General features: G+C 43.0%; 1 protein-coding gene across 2 annotated transcripts in view; it reads left to right on the top strand.

Moving 5' to 3' along the window:
• The window catches only part of SNAP47 (synaptosome associated protein 47), a 66,227-nt gene that overhangs the window by 27,519 nt on the left and 15,719 nt on the right, over positions 1–22,989 (top strand). The window contains exons 3-4 of one of the 2 annotated variants that reach the window (XM_027548432.1): positions 13,608–13,849; positions 20,409–20,533. In XM_027548432.1, the coding sequence (XP_027404233.1) occupies positions 13,608–13,849; positions 20,409–20,533 (367 nt within the window). Of the gene's footprint in view, positions 1–13,358; positions 13,850–20,408; positions 20,534–22,989 lie in introns of both variants that reach the window. The other variant, XM_027548431.1, reaches the window with a different exon arrangement.

The following is a 22,989-nucleotide window of genomic DNA, read 5'->3' on the forward strand; positions in this document are numbered from 1 at the left end:
AAAATTAGTAAACCAAAAGCAATTTCGCTTCCCTGGAGGGATTATAGAGATGAGTACCACCAAGTATCAAGAACTTGGATAGTAAGTCCTACCCCATCTCCAATCAGCTCAAGTATTTGGCTATGGAAAAGAATATGGGTCTTGCAGGACATCTTAAACTTAACCAGGTAGTGACTATAATTACAGTTGGCATTCCAGATGTAGTTTTACTGCTTGAGCAGATTAACAAGCATATCCTCTGGTGTCTGGTATGCAGCATCTGATCTGGTAAGTTTTTTTTTTTCCATCCCTGTTAGTAAAGACCACGAGAAGCAGTTTTTATCAGCTGACAAGGCCAGCAGTACACCTTCACTGTCCTACTTCAAGGGTATACCAACTTTTCAGCCCTGTGTCTTGATTTAGTTCACAAAGGTCTTGATGCTTTCTCTTCCACAAGATGACATGATGTTGATGCTGATTGTACTTAGTGAGTAAGAAGTAGCAACTACTCTAGACTCATAAGACATTTGCATATCAGAGGATGGGAAATCTGACAGAAATTCAAGGGCCTTCTACTGCAGTGAAATTTTTAGAAATCCCATGGTATATGGCTCATTGAAGTGTCTCCTGTATGGTGAAGGGTAGGTTGTTGCATCTGACTCTTCCTACAACCAAAAAGGAGGCGCAGTGCTTCTTAGCATTTGAAGCAACATGTTCCTCATTTGGATGTCTTACTCGGGCACATTTACCAAGTGCCTGAGAAGCTGCTGGTTTGAGTAGGGCCTAGAACAAGAGAAGGCTCTGAAGCAGGTCCAGACGCCGCAGAGCCGCTCTGCCACTGGGGTCACATGATCCATTGGTATGTGATGTGTGAGTGGCAGGTGTGCTCTTTGGAGCCTTTTGCAAACCTTTCTAGGGAATTTCTGTACACACCTTTAGGATTTTGGAGCAAAGCCCTGCTATCCTCTGCAGATAACTACTCCTTTTGAGAATCAGCTCTTGGCCTGCTGCTGGGCATTAGTAGAGACAGAACACAACCACAGGCCACCAAGCTACTATACAAGTTCAGCTGCCATCTTGAGTGGTTGTTATCTGACTCACCATTCATGAAGTTGGGTATACTTAGCAGTACCCCATCATCAACTGTATCCCACAAAAATTGGGATACAAAAGATTGGGCTCAAGTAGGCCCTGAAGGCACAGGTTAAGATGCATGAGGAATTGGCCCACATGCATGCTCCTCCCACCCTTTTCTGGTACCCTGCCTTCTGTTTCCCAACCATTCCGTACTTGGGGAATGCCCTGTAATCAGTTGACTGAGGAGGAAACACTGGGGCCTAGTTGCAGGATATGTAGGCACTACCCAGAGGAGGAGAGTAGTAGCAGGACGGTTTCTCCCTGGGACATCCTAAAGGACAGTGGTGAAGGGAAATCCTCCCAGTGGACAGAACCACAAGCAGTGCTTCTGGTTCATTTGTGTTGGGAAACGCAGTCTTGTGTATGCAGTCTTTTTACCCCTACTTTGCCTCTTAAGAGTGGGCCTTGGGGCTAGAACACTTTATTATCAAGAGGTAAAAAAAAACCCCACAACCTATGCTATGCTTTTGGGGGAATAACTTTCCTTGTTACAATCTCTACCAGTGATCTTTTGCTCTGCTTAAGCCTGTACATTATTGGTTCTCAAGCATACCCAGTCTTTTAAGATTTTCAGACTCCATGGGGGAAGGGGAAGGGTCCTTCCACTATGGTACTGACGGGTGTGCACGAGCCAGTTGCTGTCCATTGGCTGCTGGAGGGACCTGCTGACCATGAGGGACCTGTGCCTATTATTGGAACTGATCTTGCTCTGTCTCTTCTCTATGTAAATAAAACTCAGTAAGGCGTTGCTCCATCCAGCGCTTAACTGTGTTGTGTTTCATGCTGACTCCAACACCACGGTGCTGTGGGGAGGTGTTTGGAGTCCTCTTCTGGGATTAGTGACGATAAGCAGCATTCTGGTCAACAGTCTGCTTGGAAGGAGGGATGGCCAGAGGCTGAACTGTGTTCTGATTGGTTGTGGCAAAGTGGTTTGGCTGGAGGTTCAGGGATTGGAAGAAACATGATTGGAAACTTGATGACGAGCAGGTCTGGGGTAGAATTGGATGAATAGTCTTTCTGAATGGGCAGAAAGGTGAAGATATGTCCCACGTGAGGGGTCACCAAAGCGTCTCCTCAGCAGAAGAGAATTATAGTAACCAAATGAATAGGAAGACCCATTCTCTGGACACCAGTCAGCCTGTTTCTCCAGTCCATCCTGTTATTGCCCAGTGGGCCCATGAGCACAACGGCAACAGGGTGGAGGAGGCTGTGTTTGGGCACTGAAGCACGAACTCCACTTATCAAGGCCGGCTTGGCGATTGCCACTGCCCTGCAGTCCCGTGGCAGCAGCGGTCAGCACTGAGTCTCCACTGTGGCATCTTTCTCCAGGGTGTTCAGTCAGCTGCTTGGTGGGTTGGTTACAGTGCATGTTACTTACTGTGAATTCTTTGTAGATGGCGAGTCACTCTTGCTGCTTTAAATTTTTGTTTCTGTCTTTGAAGTTTCAGCAATTTGATCATAATGTGTTTCTTTTTTATTCTCCATGGAGTTTGTTGAGCTTCTTGGATGTGTCTATTCATGGTTTTCACCAGATTTGAGAAGTTTCAAATCAAATATATTTTCTGCCCCTTTTGTGTCCATCTGGAATTCCTGTAATACATGTGTTGATCTGCTTGATGGTGTCCCATAGTTTCTTTAGGTTCTGTTCATTTTTCTTCTGGAGAAGGCGGTGGCACCCCACTCCAGTATTCTTGCCTGGAAAATAACATGGACAGAGGAGCCTGGTAGGCTGCAGTCCGTGGGGTTGCTAAGAGTTGGACACGACTGAGCGACTTCACTTTCACTTTTCACTTTCATGCATTGGAGAAGGAAATGGCAACCCACTCCAGTGTTCTTGCCTGGAGAATCCCAGGGACGGGGGAGCCTGGTGGGCTGCTGTCTATGGCGTCGCACAGAGTCGGACACGACTGAAGCGACTTAGCAGCAGCAGCATTTTTCTTCTTTTTTCTTTCTGCTCCTCAGACTAGAAAATTTCAAATGTTTGACCTTCAAATTTGCTTATCCTTTATTCTCCCTGCTCAGATCTGCTTTTGACTTCCTGTAGTGAGTTTTTTATTTCAGCTACTGTTACTTTTCAGCTCTAGAATTTGTTTGGTTTCTTTTCATAATTTCTATCTTTTTATTGAGATTCTTTGCTTATGTATTGTTATTCTGATTTTTTTCAGTTCTTTGTCCATAATTTCCTTTAGCTCTTTGAACATATTTAAGACAGTTGGTCTAATGTCTTTGACTGATAATTCAAATGTCTGGGCTTTCTTTATTTTCTGTGAATGGGGCATATTTTCCTCTTTCTTTGTATATTTGTAATTTTGTCTTCAGAACTACATATTTTGAAGATTATGTTTTCAGAACTCTGTTATGGACTGAATGTATGTGTCCCTGAAATTCATGTATTAAGTCTAAACCACCAGTGTGATGGTGTTAGGAGGTGGGGCCTTCGGAAGGTAAAGTTTAGATGAGGTCAGGAGGGTGTAGCCTCCATGATGGGATTAGTGTCTTTACAGAGAAGGAAGAAGCTGGAGAGAAAGTGACTGAAAGCCAGGGAAAGAGCTCTGAGCAAAAACCACATCTGTTGTAATGCTGATCTTGGACTTTTTAGCCTCCAAAACTGTAAGAAATAAATATTTGTTGCTTAAGCTACCAGTCTGTTGCAGCCCAAGCTGAATGATAACACTCTGGAAATCTAATTCTCCTGTACCTCAGGGGTTGGTGGTTTTTGCTTGTTGAGGGTTGGAACTGACTTTTTGTGACTACTCCAGACTATTTTTGCAAAGCGTGTATTCCTTGTTAAGTGTGGCCACTGAAGCTCCCAAGAAAGAAAAAATAAATAGATCTTGTTTCTTTAAATTCCCTCCTGACTGGGGAGCACTCCAGCCCATGGTGGTAGAGAACTCGGTGCCAGCCTCTCAGCAATCGAAAGCCCCAGTCAAAACTCAGTAGTCTCAGTTTTTGGAGGAAAGTCATTGTTGCCCACCCTGGCTCCAACAGGCCACACTAGGAATACTTGCTGCTGTTCCACAGCTGTGAGCTGTGGTTTTGTGGGGTGGGGGATGGTAGCTGCTACTGCTTGAAAGCAGAAGTTGCTTGAAATTCACTGTCTCTGCATCAACTTCCTCTGGATGCTGCAAATGTTCTCCTTGACCAGGGTTCCACGGTAGTTGCTTCAGACAGTTCTGCCAGTTTATTTGTTTTGCTGGAGGGACAGATTTCTGCAGCTTCCTATTCCACCATCTTCCCTGTACTCACTGTCTATATGGCTTTTATGAATAGATGATGCCCTTCATGTGACCATTTCATTCTAGAGCAAATTTCATTGTTTTTCTGTATTTAGCAGTTTTCAAAGTAATGATTTTGTTCTTTATCATCATTAAAAAATGTTGTTATAATTTTTAACATCCTTTTGAATTCCTGGATCTAAAAGTATTTGATGAGTTTCAATCCATTGCAATTAGTATACTACTGAACGTTAAGCTGTTCCATCTTTAAGCATGTTGTGACATTTTTAATCCAATTATTTAGCAGGGAGTAATATCTAGGATTGTAAACCTTAAATTATATAACCTCAGGTATTCAGGGACAGCCCCTGTCACCTTTTATTACCTTTTAAATATGACTGTTGGGTGAATGGTCTGCAGACAAATTCCAGGTAAAGCCCACACTATAGAGCAGAAGCAAGGCGAGGCACAGAAGCTCAGAGTCACTGGAGAAAGTCTCATCAGTGCAGTTGGTGTCCAGAGGCTTTATTTACAGCTGCCTCTTGGGAGGGAGTTAAGAGTCCTGGTTCCCTAATACTCATTTAACAGCCATGCCATTCTTCAATCAGATCTTTACCACTTCCTCACATTCTGTGGTAAAATAAGGATTACATAATGAATTTTTAGAATTCATTATGTTTTCATTGGGTTCTATGAGTAAGTAGCATTGTCTCAGTCTTCATATATTGAAATATGCCTTTATTTTACTGACACTCTGAATGGTAATTTGGCTTTTCACAGTTAAGCCAAATTCAGCTCAACATTTTGAAGATGTTTTCCATTGTCCTCTTTGCATATGTTATTGCTAGAGAGAATTTATTGTTCCTTTGTGGCTAATGTTTTTTTCTGCCTATTTTAAATGTTCTAATGTTTTACTGCTGTTTGTCTATTGTAGATGTTTTAGAACAGCTTTCTAACTTATATACCATAAAATTCACTATTTTATGTGAACAATTCAGTGATTTTTAGTTACTTTACAGAGTTAAGTGAATGTAACTAGAGTCCAATTTTAGGACACTTCTGTCACCCTCAAAAGTTGCCTCAAGCCCAGTTGCTGTCACTCTCTGTTCTTAGCATAGCCCGGGTCACCACTAATCTGCTCTCTTTGTGTATTGTATGGGTTTGTCTTTCTGCAGAGTTAATATATGCCTGGCTCCTTTCAGCTGGCATTATGGTTTTTGAGATACATTCACGTAGTAGGATGTACTTTACTACTGTGTATTTCTGAGTAACACTCTGTTCTGTAGATCTGTCACATTTTGTTTACCCATTGACTAGTTTTTAGTCTTTTGCGGGGGAGGGCACCACATGGTTTGTGGAATCTCAAGTCCCCAGGCTGAACCTGGCCACGGCAGTGAAAGCACCGAATCCTAACCACTAGACTACCATGGGACTCCCTACCCAATGGTACACGTGTTGTTTCTACTTTGTGGTTATTATTAATAATGCTGCTATGGATACTCATGTACAAGTGTTTGTATAGGTACATATTTTCATTTCCTCTGGGAGGGAAGTTGCTGGGTCTTTGTTTAACATTTTTAGAAGCTGAGAAATTGTTTTTCAAAAGAGTTGCACCATTTTGCATTCTTGCCAGTAATGTATGAGAGTTCTGTTTTCTCCACATCCTCACTAATACTTGCTATTGCCTTTTTTTAAAATGATAGCCATCCTAGTGGGTGTGAAGTGGTATCTCATTGTGGTATCCATTTTCATTTCCTCACAGTAGTGAGCATCTTTTCATGTGCTTTTTGTTCATATGTATATATTATTTTCAAGTCCTTTGATCATTTATTATTGTTATTCTAGAGTTATAAGAATTGTTTATATATTCTGCATATAAGTCCCTTTATCAGACATACGACTTACAGATATCTTCTCCTATTCTGTGGATTGTCATTTCCCTTTCTTAATTGTTTTTTTGAAATATGAAAATTTTTAATTTTGATGAAGTGTGATGTATCTATTTTTCCCTTAATATTGTTTCACTTTTGATGTCATATCTAAGAATCTCTTGTCTAATCCCAGGTTGCAAAGATTTACTCTTGTACTTTCTTCTAAGAGTTTTTCTAGTTTTAGCTCTTATATATGATTAACTTTGAGTTCATTTTTGAAAAAGGCATAAGAATGGGACCAGTTTGTTTTATGGATATCCAGTTGTATCAGCAATGTTTGTTGAAAAGATATGTTTCCCCATTGAATTGTCTTGTCACCCTTGTTGATAATCAATTGCCCATAAATGTCAAGGTTTGTTTCTGAACTCTGAATTATTATGTTATTATTGAATTATGAAAATTACTATATTTCATTCATATACATAACTTTATACCAGCACTACACCATCTTCATTTCTATAGCTTTGTAGTAAGTTTTGCAGTCAGGTAATAGGAATCTAACTTTGTTCTTCTATTTCAAGATTGTTGGCTGTTCTGGGTCCCTTGCATTTTCATGTGAATTTTAGGATCAGCTAGCCAGTTGCTACACAAAAGCCAGTTGGGCTTTTGATAGAAATTGGGCTGAATGTGTCATTTTGGGAGAGTTTTGCCATCTTAACAATGTAATAATTGATGAATATAAAATTACTTACACTGAAATCAAAGAGGACACTAATAGATGGAGAAGTATACTGTGTTCATGGATCGGAAGAATCAGTATAGTGAAAATGAGTATACCACCCAAAGTAATCTATAGATTCAATGCAATCCCTATCAAGCTACCAACGATATTTTTCACAGAGCTAGAACAAATAATTTCACAATTTGTATGGAAATATAAAAAACCTCGAATAGCCAAAGCAATCTTGAGAAAGAAGAATGGAACTGGAGGGATCAACCTGCCTGACTTCAGGCTTTACTACAAAGCCACAGTCATCAAGACAGTATGGTACTGGCACAAAGACAGAAATATAGATCATTGGAACAAAATAGAAAGCCCAGAGATAAATCCACACACCTGTGGACACCTTATCTTTGACAAAGGAGGCAAGACTATACAATGGAGAAAAGACAATCTCTTTAATAAGTGGTGCTGGGAAAACTGGTCAACCACTTAAAAAAGAATGAAACTAGAACACTTTCTAACACCATACACCAAAATAAATTCAAAATGGATTAAAGATCTAAACGTAAGACCAGAAACTATAAAACTCCTAGAGGAAAACATAGGCAAAACACTCTCTGACGTAAATCATAGCAGGATCCTCTATGACCCACCTCCCAGAATATTGGAAATAAAAGCAAAAATAAACAAATGGGACCTAATTAAACTTAAAAGCTTCTGCACAACAAAGGAAACTATAGCAAGGTGAAAAGACAGCCTTCAGAATGGGAGAAAATAATAGCAAATGAAGCAACTGACAAAAAATTAATCTCAAAAATATACAAGCAACTCCTGCAGCTCAATTCCAGAAAAATAAACGACCCAATCAAAAAATGGGCCAAAGAACTAAACAGACATTTCTTCAAAGAAGACATACAGATGGCTAACAAACACATGAAAAGATGCTCAACATTACTCCTTATCAGAGAAATGCAAATCAAAACCACAATGAGGTACCATTTCATGCCAATCAGAATGGCTGCTATCCAAAAGTCTACAAACAATAACAGCTGGAGAGGGTGTGGAGAAAAGGGAGCCCTCTTACACTGTTGGTGGGAATGCAAACTAGTACAGCCATTATGGAGAACAGTGTGGAGATTCCTTAAAAAACTGGAAGTAGAACTGCCATATGATCCAGCAGTCCCACTACTGGGCATACACACCAAGGAAACCAGAATTGAAAGAGACACGTGTACCCCAATGTTCATCGCAACACTGTTTACAATATGCAGGGTATGGAAGCAACCTAGATGTCCATCAGCAGACGAATGGATAAGAAAGCTGTGGTACAGATACACAATGGAGTATTACTCAGCCATTAAAAAGAATACATTTGAATCAATTCTAATGAGGTGGATGAAACTGGAGCCTATTATACAGAGTGAAGTAAGTCAGGAAGAAAAACACCAATACAGTATACTAACGTATATATATGGGATTTAGAAAGATGGTAACGATAACCCTGTATGCGAGACAGCAAAAGAGACATAGATGTACAGAACAGTCTTTTGGACTCTGTGGGGGAGGGCGAGGGTGGGATGATTTGGGAGAATGGCATTGAAACATGTATCATATGTGAAACGAATTGCCAGTCCAGGTTCGATGCAGGATACAGGATCCTCGGGGCTGGTGCACTGGGATGACCCAGAGGGATGGTATGGGGAGGGAGGTGGGAGGGGGGTTCAGGATGGGGAACACGTGTATACCTGTGGCGGATTCATGTCGATGTATGACAAAACCAATACAATATTGTAAAGTAATTAGCCTCCAATTTAAATAAAATTTTATTAAAAAATAAAAATAAAATTACTTAAGCCTATTTTACTTTTTAGGTTGTTTGCTCCCTCTCATTCAATTTTTTTCTTTATTATTTCTTGCTAGGGGTTTAATTTTTAAAATTACTTCAGAGATAATGTTTTATAATTTCTCTGTGTTCCTTTTCATTGTTTCCTACTTTTCCTTCTACTTTCTTTGTGTATAATTTATAGCTTTTTGAGGTAGAGGCTTAGACCACTGATTTTAAACCTTCCTAAGAAGTTTTCATGATCTCCTCAAAATTCAGGCTTAAATTGAAGAAAATAGGGAAGAACCACTAGGCCATTCAGGCCTGGCCTAAATCAAATCCTTATGATTATACAGTGGAGGTGAAGAATAGATTCAAGAGTTAGATATGGTAGACAGAGTGCCTGAAGAACTATGGGTGGAGGTTCCTAGTATTGTACAGGATGTGTTGATCAAAACCATCCCAATGAAAAAGAAATGCACGAAGGCAAAGTGGTGGTCTGAGGAGGCTTTACAAATAGCTGAGAAAAGAAGAGAGGTGAAAGGCAAGGGAGAAAGGGAATGATATATCCAACTGAATGCAGAGTTCCAGAGAATATGGAGATATGAGAAAGCCTTCTTAAGTAAACAATGCAAAGAAATAAAGGAAAACAATAGAACGGGAAAGACTAGAGATCTCTTCCAAAAAATTGGAGATATCAGGGAACATTTTATGCAGAGATGGGTAGGCATGATAAAGGACAGAAACATCAAAGACCTAACAAAAACAGAGGAGATTAAAAAGAAGTGGCAAGAATACACAGAAGAATTATACAAAATACATCTTGATGACCTGGATAACCATGGTGTGATCACTCATCTAGAGCCAGATGTCCTGGAGTGTAAAGTTCAGTGGAGCTTAGGAGGCATCACTACGAACAAAGCTAATGGAAGTTGTGACATTCCAACTGAATTATTTAAAAAACTAAAAGATAGTGCTGTTGAAGTGCTGCACTCAATATGTCAGCAAATTTGGAAAACTCAGCAATGGCCACAGGACTAGAAAAGGTTAGTTTTCATTCAAGTCCCAAAAAAGGGCAATGCCAAAGAATGAACCAGACAGTTGTGCTCATTTCACATGCTAGCAAGGTCATGTTCAAAATCCTTCAAGCTAGCCTTCAACAGTATATGAACTGGGAACCTCCAGATGTATAAGCTGGATATAGAAAAGGCAGAGGAACCAGAGATCAAATTGCCAACATTTTTTGGATCATAGAGAAAGCAAGGGAATTCCAGGAAAACTTCTGCTTCTGCTTCATTGATGATGCTAAAGCCTTTGATTGTATGGATGACAACAAAATGTGGAAAACTCTTAAAGAGATGAGAATACCAGGCCACCTGACCTGTTTCCTGAGAAACCTATATGCAGATCAAAAAGCTATAGTCAGAACTGGACATGGATCAACAGACTGGTTCAAAATTGGGAGAGGAGTATGTCAAGGCTGTATATTGTCACCCTGCTTATTTAACTTAGATGCAGAGTATGTCGTGCAAAATGCCAGGCTGGGATGAATCACAAGCTGGAACCAAGATGGCTGAGAGAATTAGCAACAACCCCAAATAGGCAGATGATACCACTCTAATGGCAGAAAGTGAAGAGGAACTAAAGAGCCTCTTGATGAGGGTGAAAGAGGAGAGTTTCAAGCTGGCTTAAAACTCAGCATTCAGAAAACTATGATAATGGCGTCTGATCCCATCACTTCATGGCAAATAGAAGGGGAAAAAGTGGAAACAGTGACAGATTTTCTTTTCTTGGGCTCCAAAATCACTGCGGACCATGACTGCAGCCATGAAATTAAGATGCTGACAAACCTAGAGAGTGAAAAGCAGAGGCATTGCTTTGCCAACAAAGGTCTGTATAGTCAAAGCTGTGGTTTTTCCAGTAGACATCCCTGGATGTGAGAGTTGGATCATAAAAAGGCTGAGCATCGAAGAACTGATCGTTTTTAATTGTGGTGCTGGAGAAGACTCTTGTGAGTCCCTTGAACTGCAAGGAGATTGAGTAGTCCATCCTAAAGGAAATCAACTCTGAATGTTCATCGGAAGGACTGATGCTGAAGCTGAAGCTCTGATATTTTGGCCACCTGATGGGAAGAGTTGACTCATTAGAAAAGACCCTAATGCTCGGAAAGATTGAGGTCAGGAGGAGAAGGGGGCAGCAGAGGAAGAGATGGTTGGATAACATCACTGACTCAATGAACATGAGTTTGAGCAAACTCCAGGTGATAGTGAAGGACAGAGAAGCCTGGGGGTGTGCTGTAGTCCATAGGGTCTCAAAAAGCTGGATGTGACTGAGCAACTGAATTGCAAGAGGTTTTCAAATATATGCATTGAGAAAGATGAACTTCCCTCTCATGACTGCTCTGTTTACATTCCACTATATTTTTGTATATCATGTTTTTAGTTCCATTCACTTCAAATATTTTATAGTTTCCTAGTAGGTGGTGTCTGGTCCCAGTACAGTTGACTTTGGGGACTACCAGCCTTGGACTGCTGTCTGCAAGAGCTGGCAAGTCCCAGTACTTGCTAGTGTGTGAAGCAAGGACTCCTAGGGCTGGTGCCTGCCTGATTATGAGTGGAACCTGTTCCCGGTATAGTTGCCTGTAGGGCCTGGGGTCCCAGAGCTGATTCTTACCCGTTGATGGGTGGTGCCAGATTCTTGTGTGGCTGGCTACAGCTCTGTTGGTCCAGGACTGGGGTCTCAGCCTGCCGTTGTCAGGGTCATGGCTGTGCAGTGTGGGAGGTCCCAGGACTCTTGGCCACCTGCTGGTGGGTGGAGCCATATTCCAGTGCCGATAGTCTAGACTCCAAACAAGTACATCCACTGGTGCGCTTGCCAGCTTCAGTATCCTCATGATAGAACCTAAACAGCTCCTACAAATGGCTGCCACCAGCATCTGTGTCCCTAGAAGTTCTGGTGGCTTCCTACCTCCCTGGCAGCCTTCTCCAAGTGTAACAGGCAGGTCTGATCTAGACTCCCTTTGAAATTACTCCATCTTTGCTGGGTCTCTGAGCATGTGATACTTTGTATCATTTAAAAGAAGCATTTCTTTTTTCCTAGAGCCCTCTAGCTCTCTCTACACACAAGACTTGCTGACCTTCCAAGTCAGTTGTTATGGAGCTTATCTTCCAGTATAATACCCCTGGGGTGGAGAGCCCAGTATGGACCCCTGACTTCTTGGAGAGAACCTCTGCAATTGTGATTGCCCACTCTTTTATATGTCACCTACCTGGGGATGTGGGTTTTAACTATACTGCAGCTCCACTGCTCCTACCCATCTCATTGTAGTTCCTTCTTGATATCCTCAGTTTGGGGAAATCTTTCTGCTAGTCTCCAGGTGCTTCTCACTGATAGTTCCTCTGTAAGTAGTCATAATTTTGGTTTACCTGTGGGAGGAGGTGAAGGTGTTCATTCTGTGCCATCTTGACCAATCTGTTACATAACATATTTTTGTTGTTATTGTTTATGTTCTGAATATACTTCAGAGTGCATCCAGCATTTGGAGGTATCAGTTGAGATGGTTGAATACTATTGTTCAAAATTTCTCTATTCTTACTAATTACTTTTGTCTTCTTGCTGTATCAGTTGTGGAGAGAAATTTGTTAAAACCTGCAACTTGTAGTTTTGTCAATTTTTGCTGAATGAATTTTGAAGTTCTGTTTTTAGATGCATGCATGTTTACTGTCATTGTCTGTTTTTTTTAGATGGACCCTTTTATTATTATGCATTGTCCCTCTTTTCCCAGTAACATTTCTTGTCTTAAAGTTTATTTTGGCATGTTATTTTATTTTACTTTTCCAGTCCCTTTACTTTCAGTCTGTCGTGTGTCTTTATATTTCACATTGCTTCTTGTCAACAGGATATAACTGTTTTATTTGAACTAACCATGTGCCTTTTAGTTAGAGAATTTAGCCCACTTATATTTGGTACGATTACAAATAGGGTTGTGATAATTCTACTATCTCGTTGTTTGCTGTTTATTTGATTTGCTGTTTTGTTCCTTTGCTTTTCCTTTCTTGCTTCCGCTGTTTTCCTTTCTTACTTTTTAGATTTATCTCTTGATGTATTAGTGGTTAAATTAGAGCTGTGTTGTCCAATGTGATAGCCACTAACCACATTAAAATTAAGTTTAAAATTCAGTTCATCATTGCTTTGGCTATATTTCAGGTGCCCAGTAGCCACGTGTCTCCATTACTGGATTAGGAAATACAGATTAGTGCAGAAAGTTCTATTAGATAGCTCTGTAAAGGTTATGATCAGGATTTATTTTGGTCAAAACTACCCCAGGTCAAGTGTGAAAAGAGCAGTATTCTAGTCAGAAAATGTTTTTGTTGTGTGTCTACTCCTGGTTATCTGTGTGTCTGTAGACAAATGTCCCACTGCTCTTAGCCTCAGTTTTTTTTAAAACACGAGGATAATAATTCCTGCTCTAGCTGCTTCTTGGAGTGCTTGTGGAAAAGAAAACTATAAAATGGTAACAGTCTTTATAAAGGTCAAAGCAATTTTCCAAAAAAAAAAAAAAAAAATTAACAACTGATTGTCTACTTTCTGTGTTTTGTTTGCTTTTTTAGGTTGCTGACTGAACTGGAGTCTCCTTCTTGGTGGCCCTTTAGCTCCAAGCTTTGGAAGACGCCATCGGAGACAAAGCCCAAGTGGGACGCCTCCATGGCTGATTCCAAAGCTTTTGGAAAAGAAGGGATAGTGATCCAAGTTCCTGCTATTATTTCCCAAAGAACAGAATCTCATGTTAAACCAGGAAGGCTCACGGTCCTTGTTTCTGGGTTGGAAATCTACAACTCAGATTCTTTGCTCATGCACAGATTTGAAAGAGAAGATGTGGATGACATCAAGGTCCACACACCTTATGAAATTAGCATCCGCCAGCGGTTCATTGGGAAGCCAGACATAAGTTATCGTTTGATATCTGCCAAGATGCCAGAGGTTATCCCCATTTTGGAAGTACAGTTCAGCAAGAAGATCGAGTTATTAGAAGTCGCCATGATGCTCGGAAGCACTAGAACCTCTTCTCTAGCAGAGAAGGGCTACTCAGTCTGGCATGCAGGTGAGTGATCATCAAAACAGTCTGTGCACAAAACCTGTAAAGTCACAGTCACACTCAGCACACCCATGGTGCACACTGACCATGATGCATCACATACAGCAACTGCTGGTTTCAGCTCACTAGCGACTGCCCATTTGCTTGTAAATAAAAATATTTTCAGACCATTTTTCTTAGTATTTACCCTCTGAATATCAGATCACTCGGTTTTATCATTTCCTTTAGAGCTGTGGTTTCCAAGTGGGTCAGAAAGGTTTTGGTGACACTTTCAGAAGAAGGAAAGCTCCCAAGTTAGGTGTTTTCACCCCTTTCCTCCACTTGATTTGAGAACCAACACTTCAGGGTCTTGCCTAGCTTCATCTCCACCTGCCCTGGTGTCTCCGCCCGGACCTGCATCAGTCTTGGTTTTCTTGGCACTTAGTCGAGGTCTTCCAAGCCCACCTTCCAGATGTACGTTTGGATGTCAGAATTTTTGATAACTATGCAGCATAGTTTTTGTGTGATTTTTAGCGTCTACAAAGATCGTGAAAACCTTTGCTTTTCTTGGCAGTGTGACTGCAGTATCCTCTTGCAGGTCTCTGTGGGGTGTGGAGGGTATAGCTGAGTCTGGCCCCTGGGTCCAGTGTGGGTGGCAGGACATGTGGATGTGAGGGTGTCAGTGGTATCTTGATGGTATTTTTATTTTTTTGATTGTGAGGTGAAATATCAGACACCTTGTAGTTGCTTTTTGGTCTCGCAGATTTTTCTGTGTGGGTTGGTCGTTCTGTTTGTTTTTGTTTTTCTACTAGGCTTTTTTTTTTTTCTCTCTGATATAATTATAGGGGTTCATTATTCATTCTAGATTGATTCCTCGTTGATTATTGATTGTTATTGTTGATTATTGATTATTGATTATTATTCCTCGTTGATTTAGAAGTGACAAATACGTCTCCCAGACTGTCAGCCTCCGTTACAGAAACCTCTAATTTTGCCGTGGTCAGATCCACCACTTTTCCCCTTAAGTTTATTTTTGAGCCCTACTTAAGAAATCCCAAAGTCATAAAATATTCTTCTGTTTTCTAATACTAACATTACAGGTGACATTACTTCCTTGTTATAGTGATGTTTCTAATAAGTAATAATCTTTTCTTGTTAACTTCGGTTGTTAGAGTTTGTTTGTAAGAGCTATGTTTGTTACTATTCCAGTTCCTTTCATTTCCTTTTCCTCTTAAGTGACTGATTTCAGTATGTAATCTATTTACATAAAAGGGCCAAAAAGGGTAGATTGTACCAGCCAACATCAGATGCTGAGCAGAAGGACCCTTGAGGAAAGGCCGTCTGCAAGCTCAGCCTGGTTAGCTCCTCTGATAACCCACGTCTTTGAGTCCTCATCACTGCTCTTTTCCTCTGGGGGAGCCTCAGCAGTGAGAGGAGGAAGGAGGGCCTGGCTGGTGGGACCAGATGCAGAGCACTGTGGGCTACTGGTTTTAACAGTGCTGTTGAGGAATTCACCTATACCAGGTATGATGCCAGGTACCTGTAGTCCTGAAAACCATCCTTCTTCTCATGGAGCTCTAGCACATTCAATTCATGGGTCTTGTTAGGCATGGTGATTTCAGAGAGAACGTGGCACAGAGAGAACGTGGCACAAATGAGATGGCAGGTGGGATCATGTCTTGTGTGGCACAGAAAGTCATACTGTGCAAGTGAGACGAGTGCAAGCTTGCTGGGCCTTGCTGTCACGGAGGGCAGACCCCGAGGATGGGATGATAAGCTCTGAGTCTAAGCCTACAGGTGGCAGATGGGGCTAGAGAGCAGCAGGGAGTGAGCGCCAGGGACTCTGCAGCTGTGATCAGACTGCAGGAAGCTAAGCGACTGCAGATTTGCAAGGCCACCCATCTGGAAGGGGAAAATGGACCTCTTGCTCATAAACTGAGGCTGCTGAGCAGAGGCTGAATGTCTTTCTTCTTAGGGAAGCTGCGGATATTACACCTTTAAGTTTTTTCAGCTGATTGAACCAGGCCCACCAGATTGTCTAGGATAGAACCCCTCCCCTAAAGTTAACTGATTGAGAGCTTTCACCACCTTCTATAACACCTTCTATAAACACCTTCCCAGCAACAGCTAGATTAGGGTTGGATTGAATAACTGGGGACTATGGCCTCACCCATCCCAGTAATGGGTTGTATATATATGGAATGAGCTGAGCCACATCCACCGTGACAGATTGGTTTTCATTTCAGTGCTAACTTTAGCTTCTGGGTGGGATCCCTGCAGTGTGTCTGGGTTTGCACTGAGCATGAAGTCTGCCATCCTCCCCTTGTGAAGCTGCCTTGCCCAGCAAGGCAGGTGTACTTTACAGCTGTGGATTTGGAGGAATGCAGGTGATGAGGAGTTACGTTTGGAAGAAGCCAGCATGCTGAGTTCAGTAAGCAAGAGGATATCTTATTTGCTTGGAACTTCACAGTGGTCCTGTCAAGCCCAGTAATGAGAACTTACTTCTCACTGTTAACCTTTCTTGTTGTTGCATCTGTCAGCACCTCTGTTTTTACTTTTCTGTGTGGGAAACAGCAGAAACAGTGGAGATGACTTTGACATCTCAGAAACCTCTCTCTCCTCAGTGAGCTATTTTAGTAAAATGTGTGGCCAGAAGGTGGCGATCTAGTAACAGTGGACCAATGTTTGTTAAGAACCAGAGTCCAGAAGAACTTTCCAGAGACTTTTGTTGTAATGTATAGTGTAGACAGATTGAGGGCCTAGGTGGCCAGGCTGGGAACTGGGGGAGGAGGAGAGTCTCCTGGGCTTCAAGGGCTGGAAATGGTGCAGGTGGGAAGATTCCACCTTAAGCAAGAGCAGTTGCAAATTGCTGTTTGCCTGCGCAGCATCTTTAGAATAATCTTTTAAGTTTTAGAACAGTTTCAGACTTGAGGGAGGGTTGTGAGGATAGCGCAGCGTGCCGGTGTCTCCTACACCCAGGTCCCCCAGTTCTTGTCGTCTTACGTTGGTATTGTTCATCGTCACAACTAATGAACCTGTCTGTGTTGATGCATCTGTACTCACTAAATTCCATGCTTTATCCAGATTTCCTTAAGTTTTACTGTTCCCGAATCCTATCCAGGGTCCCACATGATATTTTGGAGTCTCATCTTGGACTCCTCTAGACTATTGCAGATTCTCAGACTCCACTTGTTTTGATGATCTTGACAGTGGTCAGGTTTTGTAGCCTTTTCCCTAGCTGGACCTTGTCTCATGTTGTCTCATGATCCACTGGGGTGATGGGTTTGGGGAGGAAGACCACAGAGCTCTTATCATAAGAGCAAGGTCCGTGCATAGCATTTTTAAGGAGTTTTTTGGTACTGAGTTTTGTTTTTACTGTTTGCTAACTGTTGCCTTCTGAGAGGGGCCTTCTCTGACCATCTAATTTAAGAAGACTGGTTTCCCATTCACTGACCCTGTAGAAATCTTGCTTAGCACATGCATCTCTGTAAAATGGTAAGTAAACTTCTAGGGCATTGAAGTCTCTGCACAGGGCCATTAATGTAGGACCGTCTTTTGGAGCAGTGAGGTTCTGACCCTGGGACACGGCATCATACTTCCCACCAGCAGGGCTCCATGTGGCTGATGGGCCACGGCCGTCAGGCTGACCACCGAGAGACCCCCACGTGGCCACTAGAACACGAGTGCACTGACTTCAAACAGGCCCCACGTGGTTATTAGGACATGGTGACTCCTGACTGTCGACAGGCCCTCAGAGAGCTGCTTGACCCTCAACCCCTTGACCCCTTCGAGGACCCAGAGGTCCAAGCTGTGTACCATACAATTTTGTAAATTTGCAAAGTAAGTTTTTTTAAAATTGTAATTAGTTGAGACTAGTGTCTCTCTCCATTTCAGCTTTCTCTCTCATATACCTCCTGTTACATTGAGGACATGGGGCATTTTGTGTGTGTTTCTGAAAGGGCTTCCCACTCCAGTTACATAAGCTGCTGGTTAGTGTAGGCATTTTCCTGTGTCATCAGTGGGGCATTTGGGGCCCAAGGACAGGGAGAAGGATTTGCTCATGACTAGACAGACTTGAAGCAGTTTTTCTGCTCACAGGGCAGGCCCTGGTGGTCTTTGCTCTGAACTTGCAGTGAGGCGACCAGTCTGTGTCTGGTGCACAGAGGTGACTTTTGCATCTGGTGCTGCCCCTGCCAGCTCGGTCCCTGCTCAGGGCTCCCCTTGATGCCTCCGTGTCCTTAGAGAGTGGGATCGTCGGTAAGTTCTCATGTAGCTTGAACAATTTGTGCTTATTTTGTTTAACTATTAATGCTGTTGACTTCTGACACAAAACCCATCTTATACAGCATCAAATTAATTTTTTTCAGAAGATATTTGGAAGTATTAAAGTAACTGAGTCAGCAACCCAGGTCTCAGCACACAGTTCTGAGGGTGGCTGAGTTTTGTACTAGGCGGGACCCTGGTGATGCCACAGCTCATTGTGCGAAACATCTCTGATTAGCATGTTCCAGGAAGAAAAGTCCTCAGTTGTGATTTTCTGGTTGTTCCATCCCATTTGTTAAAAATTTAAAAGTAGTGTGTTTCTGCCTGTCATGGCAGCTGTAGCTGTTGGAATGGAAACCAGAGTGACAGTGAAGGAGCAGGGCACAAGTGCACGAGTGTGAATCAGACGTGGGCCTTACTCCCGGAGAAGCCAGCTGGGGGGAGCCCAGTTCCAACAGATGCCGAAAGAGACAAACAGCAGTGCAGCACCAAGCGAGTCCCTGTCCTGTGTAAACTGAATGGCACCAGGACAGATGCGGGGAGCTTGCTGTGATGAAAGGGCTGAGGAGAGAACACATCTCCAGACTCGGGCTAGGGGACATCTGTCTGCATGACATGTGCAGTGGGGTGCATGGTGGGCAGGGCCAGTATGCTGGGGCAGGGTGCCAGGTGGCAGGAACAGGAGTCTGCAGGGTCAGGGAGCAGACTAGGGAGAAGGGTGTAGGCTGACCGAGGAGTTCGCTTTCACCCATTAGGCCAGAGAACCACTGTTCACATACACAAATGAAGTGCGCTTGGCAGTCGTGTTACCACTGATAATATTTTAAGGTCATATGCGTTAGTTAGCTTTTCCTTTAGGCTGATAATAGTTAGTAGAACACGCCCTCTGTTCTCCAGTTTAGCTCTGATGGTGTTCTGTTGCTAATGTGTTAGAAAAGTGCTTTTTATTAGGTAACATCTTAGTGACATTCAGGTCTTGAAAGTCCAACCAACAGTGAGTTGTATGCTGTGGAAAGTTCTTTATTTAATAAGCCCTTAGGATGATGGAGCAGTGGCACTTTGGGGATTGTAGAACATGGGTTGTGAAATCAGCTTGGTTGATTGCAAGCAGCTTTTATATAAAGAATAGAAAAGCAACCCGAGTGCGTGGTCTGTACTGAGGTTTTTGTGTTGTGACTCCCAAGGTGTATGTGACGGTGTAGCAGTTGTGTGTAGGTTGCACTTCTCACAGGTGTGCACAGTTAAAAGGCAAGCGTCTCTCTTAGGGTCTCCTTCCCAGGGGCGTGCTCAGGTCTGCAGTGTGGACCCCCTGCCCTTGCCTCCATGCAGGTTTTGCTTTGCATCAGCTGGTTCCTGAGCTCACTCTATCTGACCTAGACTCTAGTATCTCAGGAAACACGCTCTCATCCTCATGTCTTCTCTGCTCAGTTAGGGAATTTCAGGGAGTGTTAGTTTGTAAGAAATTTTTTAAGAAACAAGAATAAGGGGATACTTGTATACCTGTTGGAGGTGGCTGTTCTTTCCCCTGGGAGCAGGGACTTGTGCAGTTAGCATACCTTAGAGTTACCAGCTGTATTCCTACTCTTCAGGCCCAGCAAGAACTGGACCCCAAAATGAATTTCCTTTCCTAACGATGCACTTATCAGCTGCTCTAGGCCACTCTGCCAGAAGGTGACGCTGCTTACTGCCCTGACGGTCCTTGGAAGGAAGTGGGGGCGTCCCATTTCTGCCCTCCCATTCTGCTGAAGCAGAGCAAGCTGCTCAAAGGAGTTGGTCCTGGAATCCAGATGCTGGTTCTCAGACCAATATGCTTTCATCTTTCCAGCATCCTAATAAACTGGAGAAGGAAATGGCAACCCACTCCAGTGTTCTTGCCTGGGAAGTCCCATGGACAGAGGAGTCTGGTGGGCTGCACAGACCATGGGGTCACAAGAGAGTTGGACACAACTTAGTGACTAAATAATATATACTCCTGGATAAAAGATGTTTCTTCTCAAAGTCAGTTATAGAACAAGATCCCGAGTATTCACCGTGTTGTACACCAATCAGTGTCAGGTAAGGAAGCAGCCCTGGGTTGGGATAGAAGGCAAGGCTCAGGCAAGTCCCACATTCAGTCAGCTAAGCAGAGGCTCAGCCAAGTGAGTTCCCCACACTTCCTGCTCTGGCAAGCACAGAGGCTCTGCACCCATAGGTGACTGTGAAAACACTCTGTCAACCTAAAGAGCTCTGACGGTCTTAAACACCACTTTTTCTAAAGTTCTGAATGTGCTTGTGTTGTTCACACCTTCTGGAAAATGCCACTGTGTTTGACTTTACATTTCAGCATCTGGACTGATGGACCAAGCCACGCACTGTGAACCCTCCTCAGGGAGCCAGGAAGGGAGGCCACTTCAGCTACAGACAAGCGAGCCAGTGATTTCTGAGGAAGACACCCAGGAACTGGGGCAGGTAACGTGCATTCATACTGTTATATCCTCCCCTGCAGGCAGCTGCTCTTTCTTGCCTAAAAACAATTTTCCACTGATTTATGCTTGCCTCTCACCTACATGGGAATGTTGGGATATCCACCTGATTTGCTCAGCTCCCTGTGGCTTGAAAAAGGAGAATAAAGGCATTGCCCATTCTGATTCCTTTCGTTTTGTGGCATGCAGATATACATAGCATTCCTGTGCACACACAGTAGTCTTGCCTCTCGTATGTGTGTGTGTGTGCACACATATGCTCCGTACATGTACATGTACATGTACATGCATGCGTGTGTGGCGTATGCCTTGTGTGCACACATGTGCAGCACCTGTGTGTGTGTGCACTGGCTGGGCATGTATAGTTGAGGGCACTTGCCCTCAGTGTTGAATACTGGTTCTTGAGAAGGCTTGCCACTGTTTGTCCAGGAAATTGAAATTTAAACAATATTTGATTGAAATACTTGCAATTTACCTTCCTATGTTAATGCTGGACAACACAGGGGCCTTTTCTTTCTCCTTTTTAATAATTATGTAGCAAATACCTAGACATTGTGTCATTTCATTTATAAATATTTCAGTAGCTTTAAAAGAAAGAACTGTTTTAAAAAATCAGCACAGTACCATACTCACCTTAAAAAGTAAAAGGTAGATTCCTTGGTGTCATCAGACGTCAGCCAGCGCGCAGGTTTCCCTTAGCTCCTCATTTAGGAAGATGGGTCACATGTTTGTTCCGATTGGGATCCTCAGAAGGCCCCTGTGTTGCCTTTAGTGAAGTACCTTTCATTCACCACTTTCCTCTGTCATCTCTTCTTCTTCTTTTGCACTTTATTTGATGGAAAAAGCTGAATTGTTTCTGTGTCAAAATTTTGCAACTTGCAACATATTACTTCCTTGGTTTCCCCAGCTCCCAGCAGGCGGTGAGCTGTCTCCTGTCTGCCTTGGTACTCCTGTAGGGCAGTTTGTAGCTCTAGAGGCTCCATCAGATTCAGGCTCTGTTTTGGAGAGACTGATTTGTTGGTGGCACCCCACAAATGTCATCAAAGCCTGTAAGAGACTGTATGGCTTTTAAACCTGTTTTTAGATAATTTTATTCTACGTGTCTACATAGGCATAGACTCCTTTAAACTCAGCTTTTTCCTTTTGGGGGAAAAAAGTGTTCATCTTTTACTATGGGGTATTTTAAACATTTGTCACTTATTCCTTCTCATCTGACTTAATCACTTTTAGTAATGACACATAGACATGCTGCTTTCTAGCTGCAACTAGCAAATTTTGCAGCTTAGTAATCCCTTCTTTTGATGGGCTTATTGACTACAGAACACTACAGATCTTCTCTGTCTTGGGACTTGAGAAAGCTTTGTACCATGAAGGCAAACTTTGCCTGTTCTTGTGAAAGTGAATGAGGGTACATACAGGCCTCAGACTGGTGGGATCTGGGTCCCTTCTCTCACCCTCCAACGAAGATGTCTGTGGCTGAGACGAGCTCTTCTGTGTCCCACCATTGTGCTGAGACTGGAGCAAGAACATGGCTTTTTCATGGGAAATGCATAATCTTATCTGTTAATTCTACTGGTGGCCATGTAGTTTGAGAGGGTCCTTCCAATTTCAAATAAACAATCTCTGCTATCATGTCCAGTGTGCCCTTCCCCTAAAAGCTAGATGGATGGAATGGGAGAGAGCGGGATGGATGCACCAACAGCTAAGAGTAGAAGATTCCTCAGTAACCACCGAGGTCGCCATTCTTCCCCCCAAAGCTTGTGTCTATGTGGTTGGTCCTGACTGTCATCAACAAGTCTCAGTGAGCCGTGTGGCGTCCGTGCTGGGAACAGCAGATGCCATGGTCATGAATCAGGACGCTGGCTTTGGGGCAGAGGACGTGGTGATCCCTGAGCGGTTGGGCTGGCAGGACCTACCCACAGGAGGGGCGGGCCTTTGTGCTAGTTAGCTGTCTCATTCTCCTTCCCTGCAGGGAGAACGTAGTTTCATACGAGGTTGTCTTCTTGAGGTAAAACACATGTTTCATATTTAGAGAAGAATTTTGAGCTGTGTAGCTGAAGCTCAGGCATAGGTAGGAATGAGTTAAATTTCTAGGGAAAATGAAAATGCAAGAAAATCTCCCTCCATTCATCTGTGGTTTCTGCTGCAGATGCTATTAAAGTCATTACGTGAAAATGGATTTTGGTGACTTAAAGTGCAGTTGGGGTGCTAGAGAGAAGACGCGCCGTGATTTCCTCAGGGAGCAGTGTGCTCAGCGCGCTGTGCCAGCTCCCTCTGTGCTGGGCCTCTGCAGCAGGCATGTGGCCTACAATTGGGCCCCATCTGCTGCGTAGCTGTGGCTGTCCACCATCCGCTGTGGGAGGGCACGTGGTGGAGGAGGCCGGGAGAGGAATCAGAGTCCCTCAGAGGGGTTTGGCAGAATCCCGTGAATCATTTCCAATG

This window comes from Bos indicus x Bos taurus, chromosome 7, assembly GCF_003369695.1.
Source record: "Bos indicus x Bos taurus breed Angus x Brahman F1 hybrid chromosome 7, Bos_hybrid_MaternalHap_v2.0, whole genome shotgun sequence".
In the NCBI taxonomy this organism is placed as follows: Eukaryota; Metazoa; Chordata; class Mammalia; order Artiodactyla; family Bovidae; genus Bos; species Bos indicus x Bos taurus.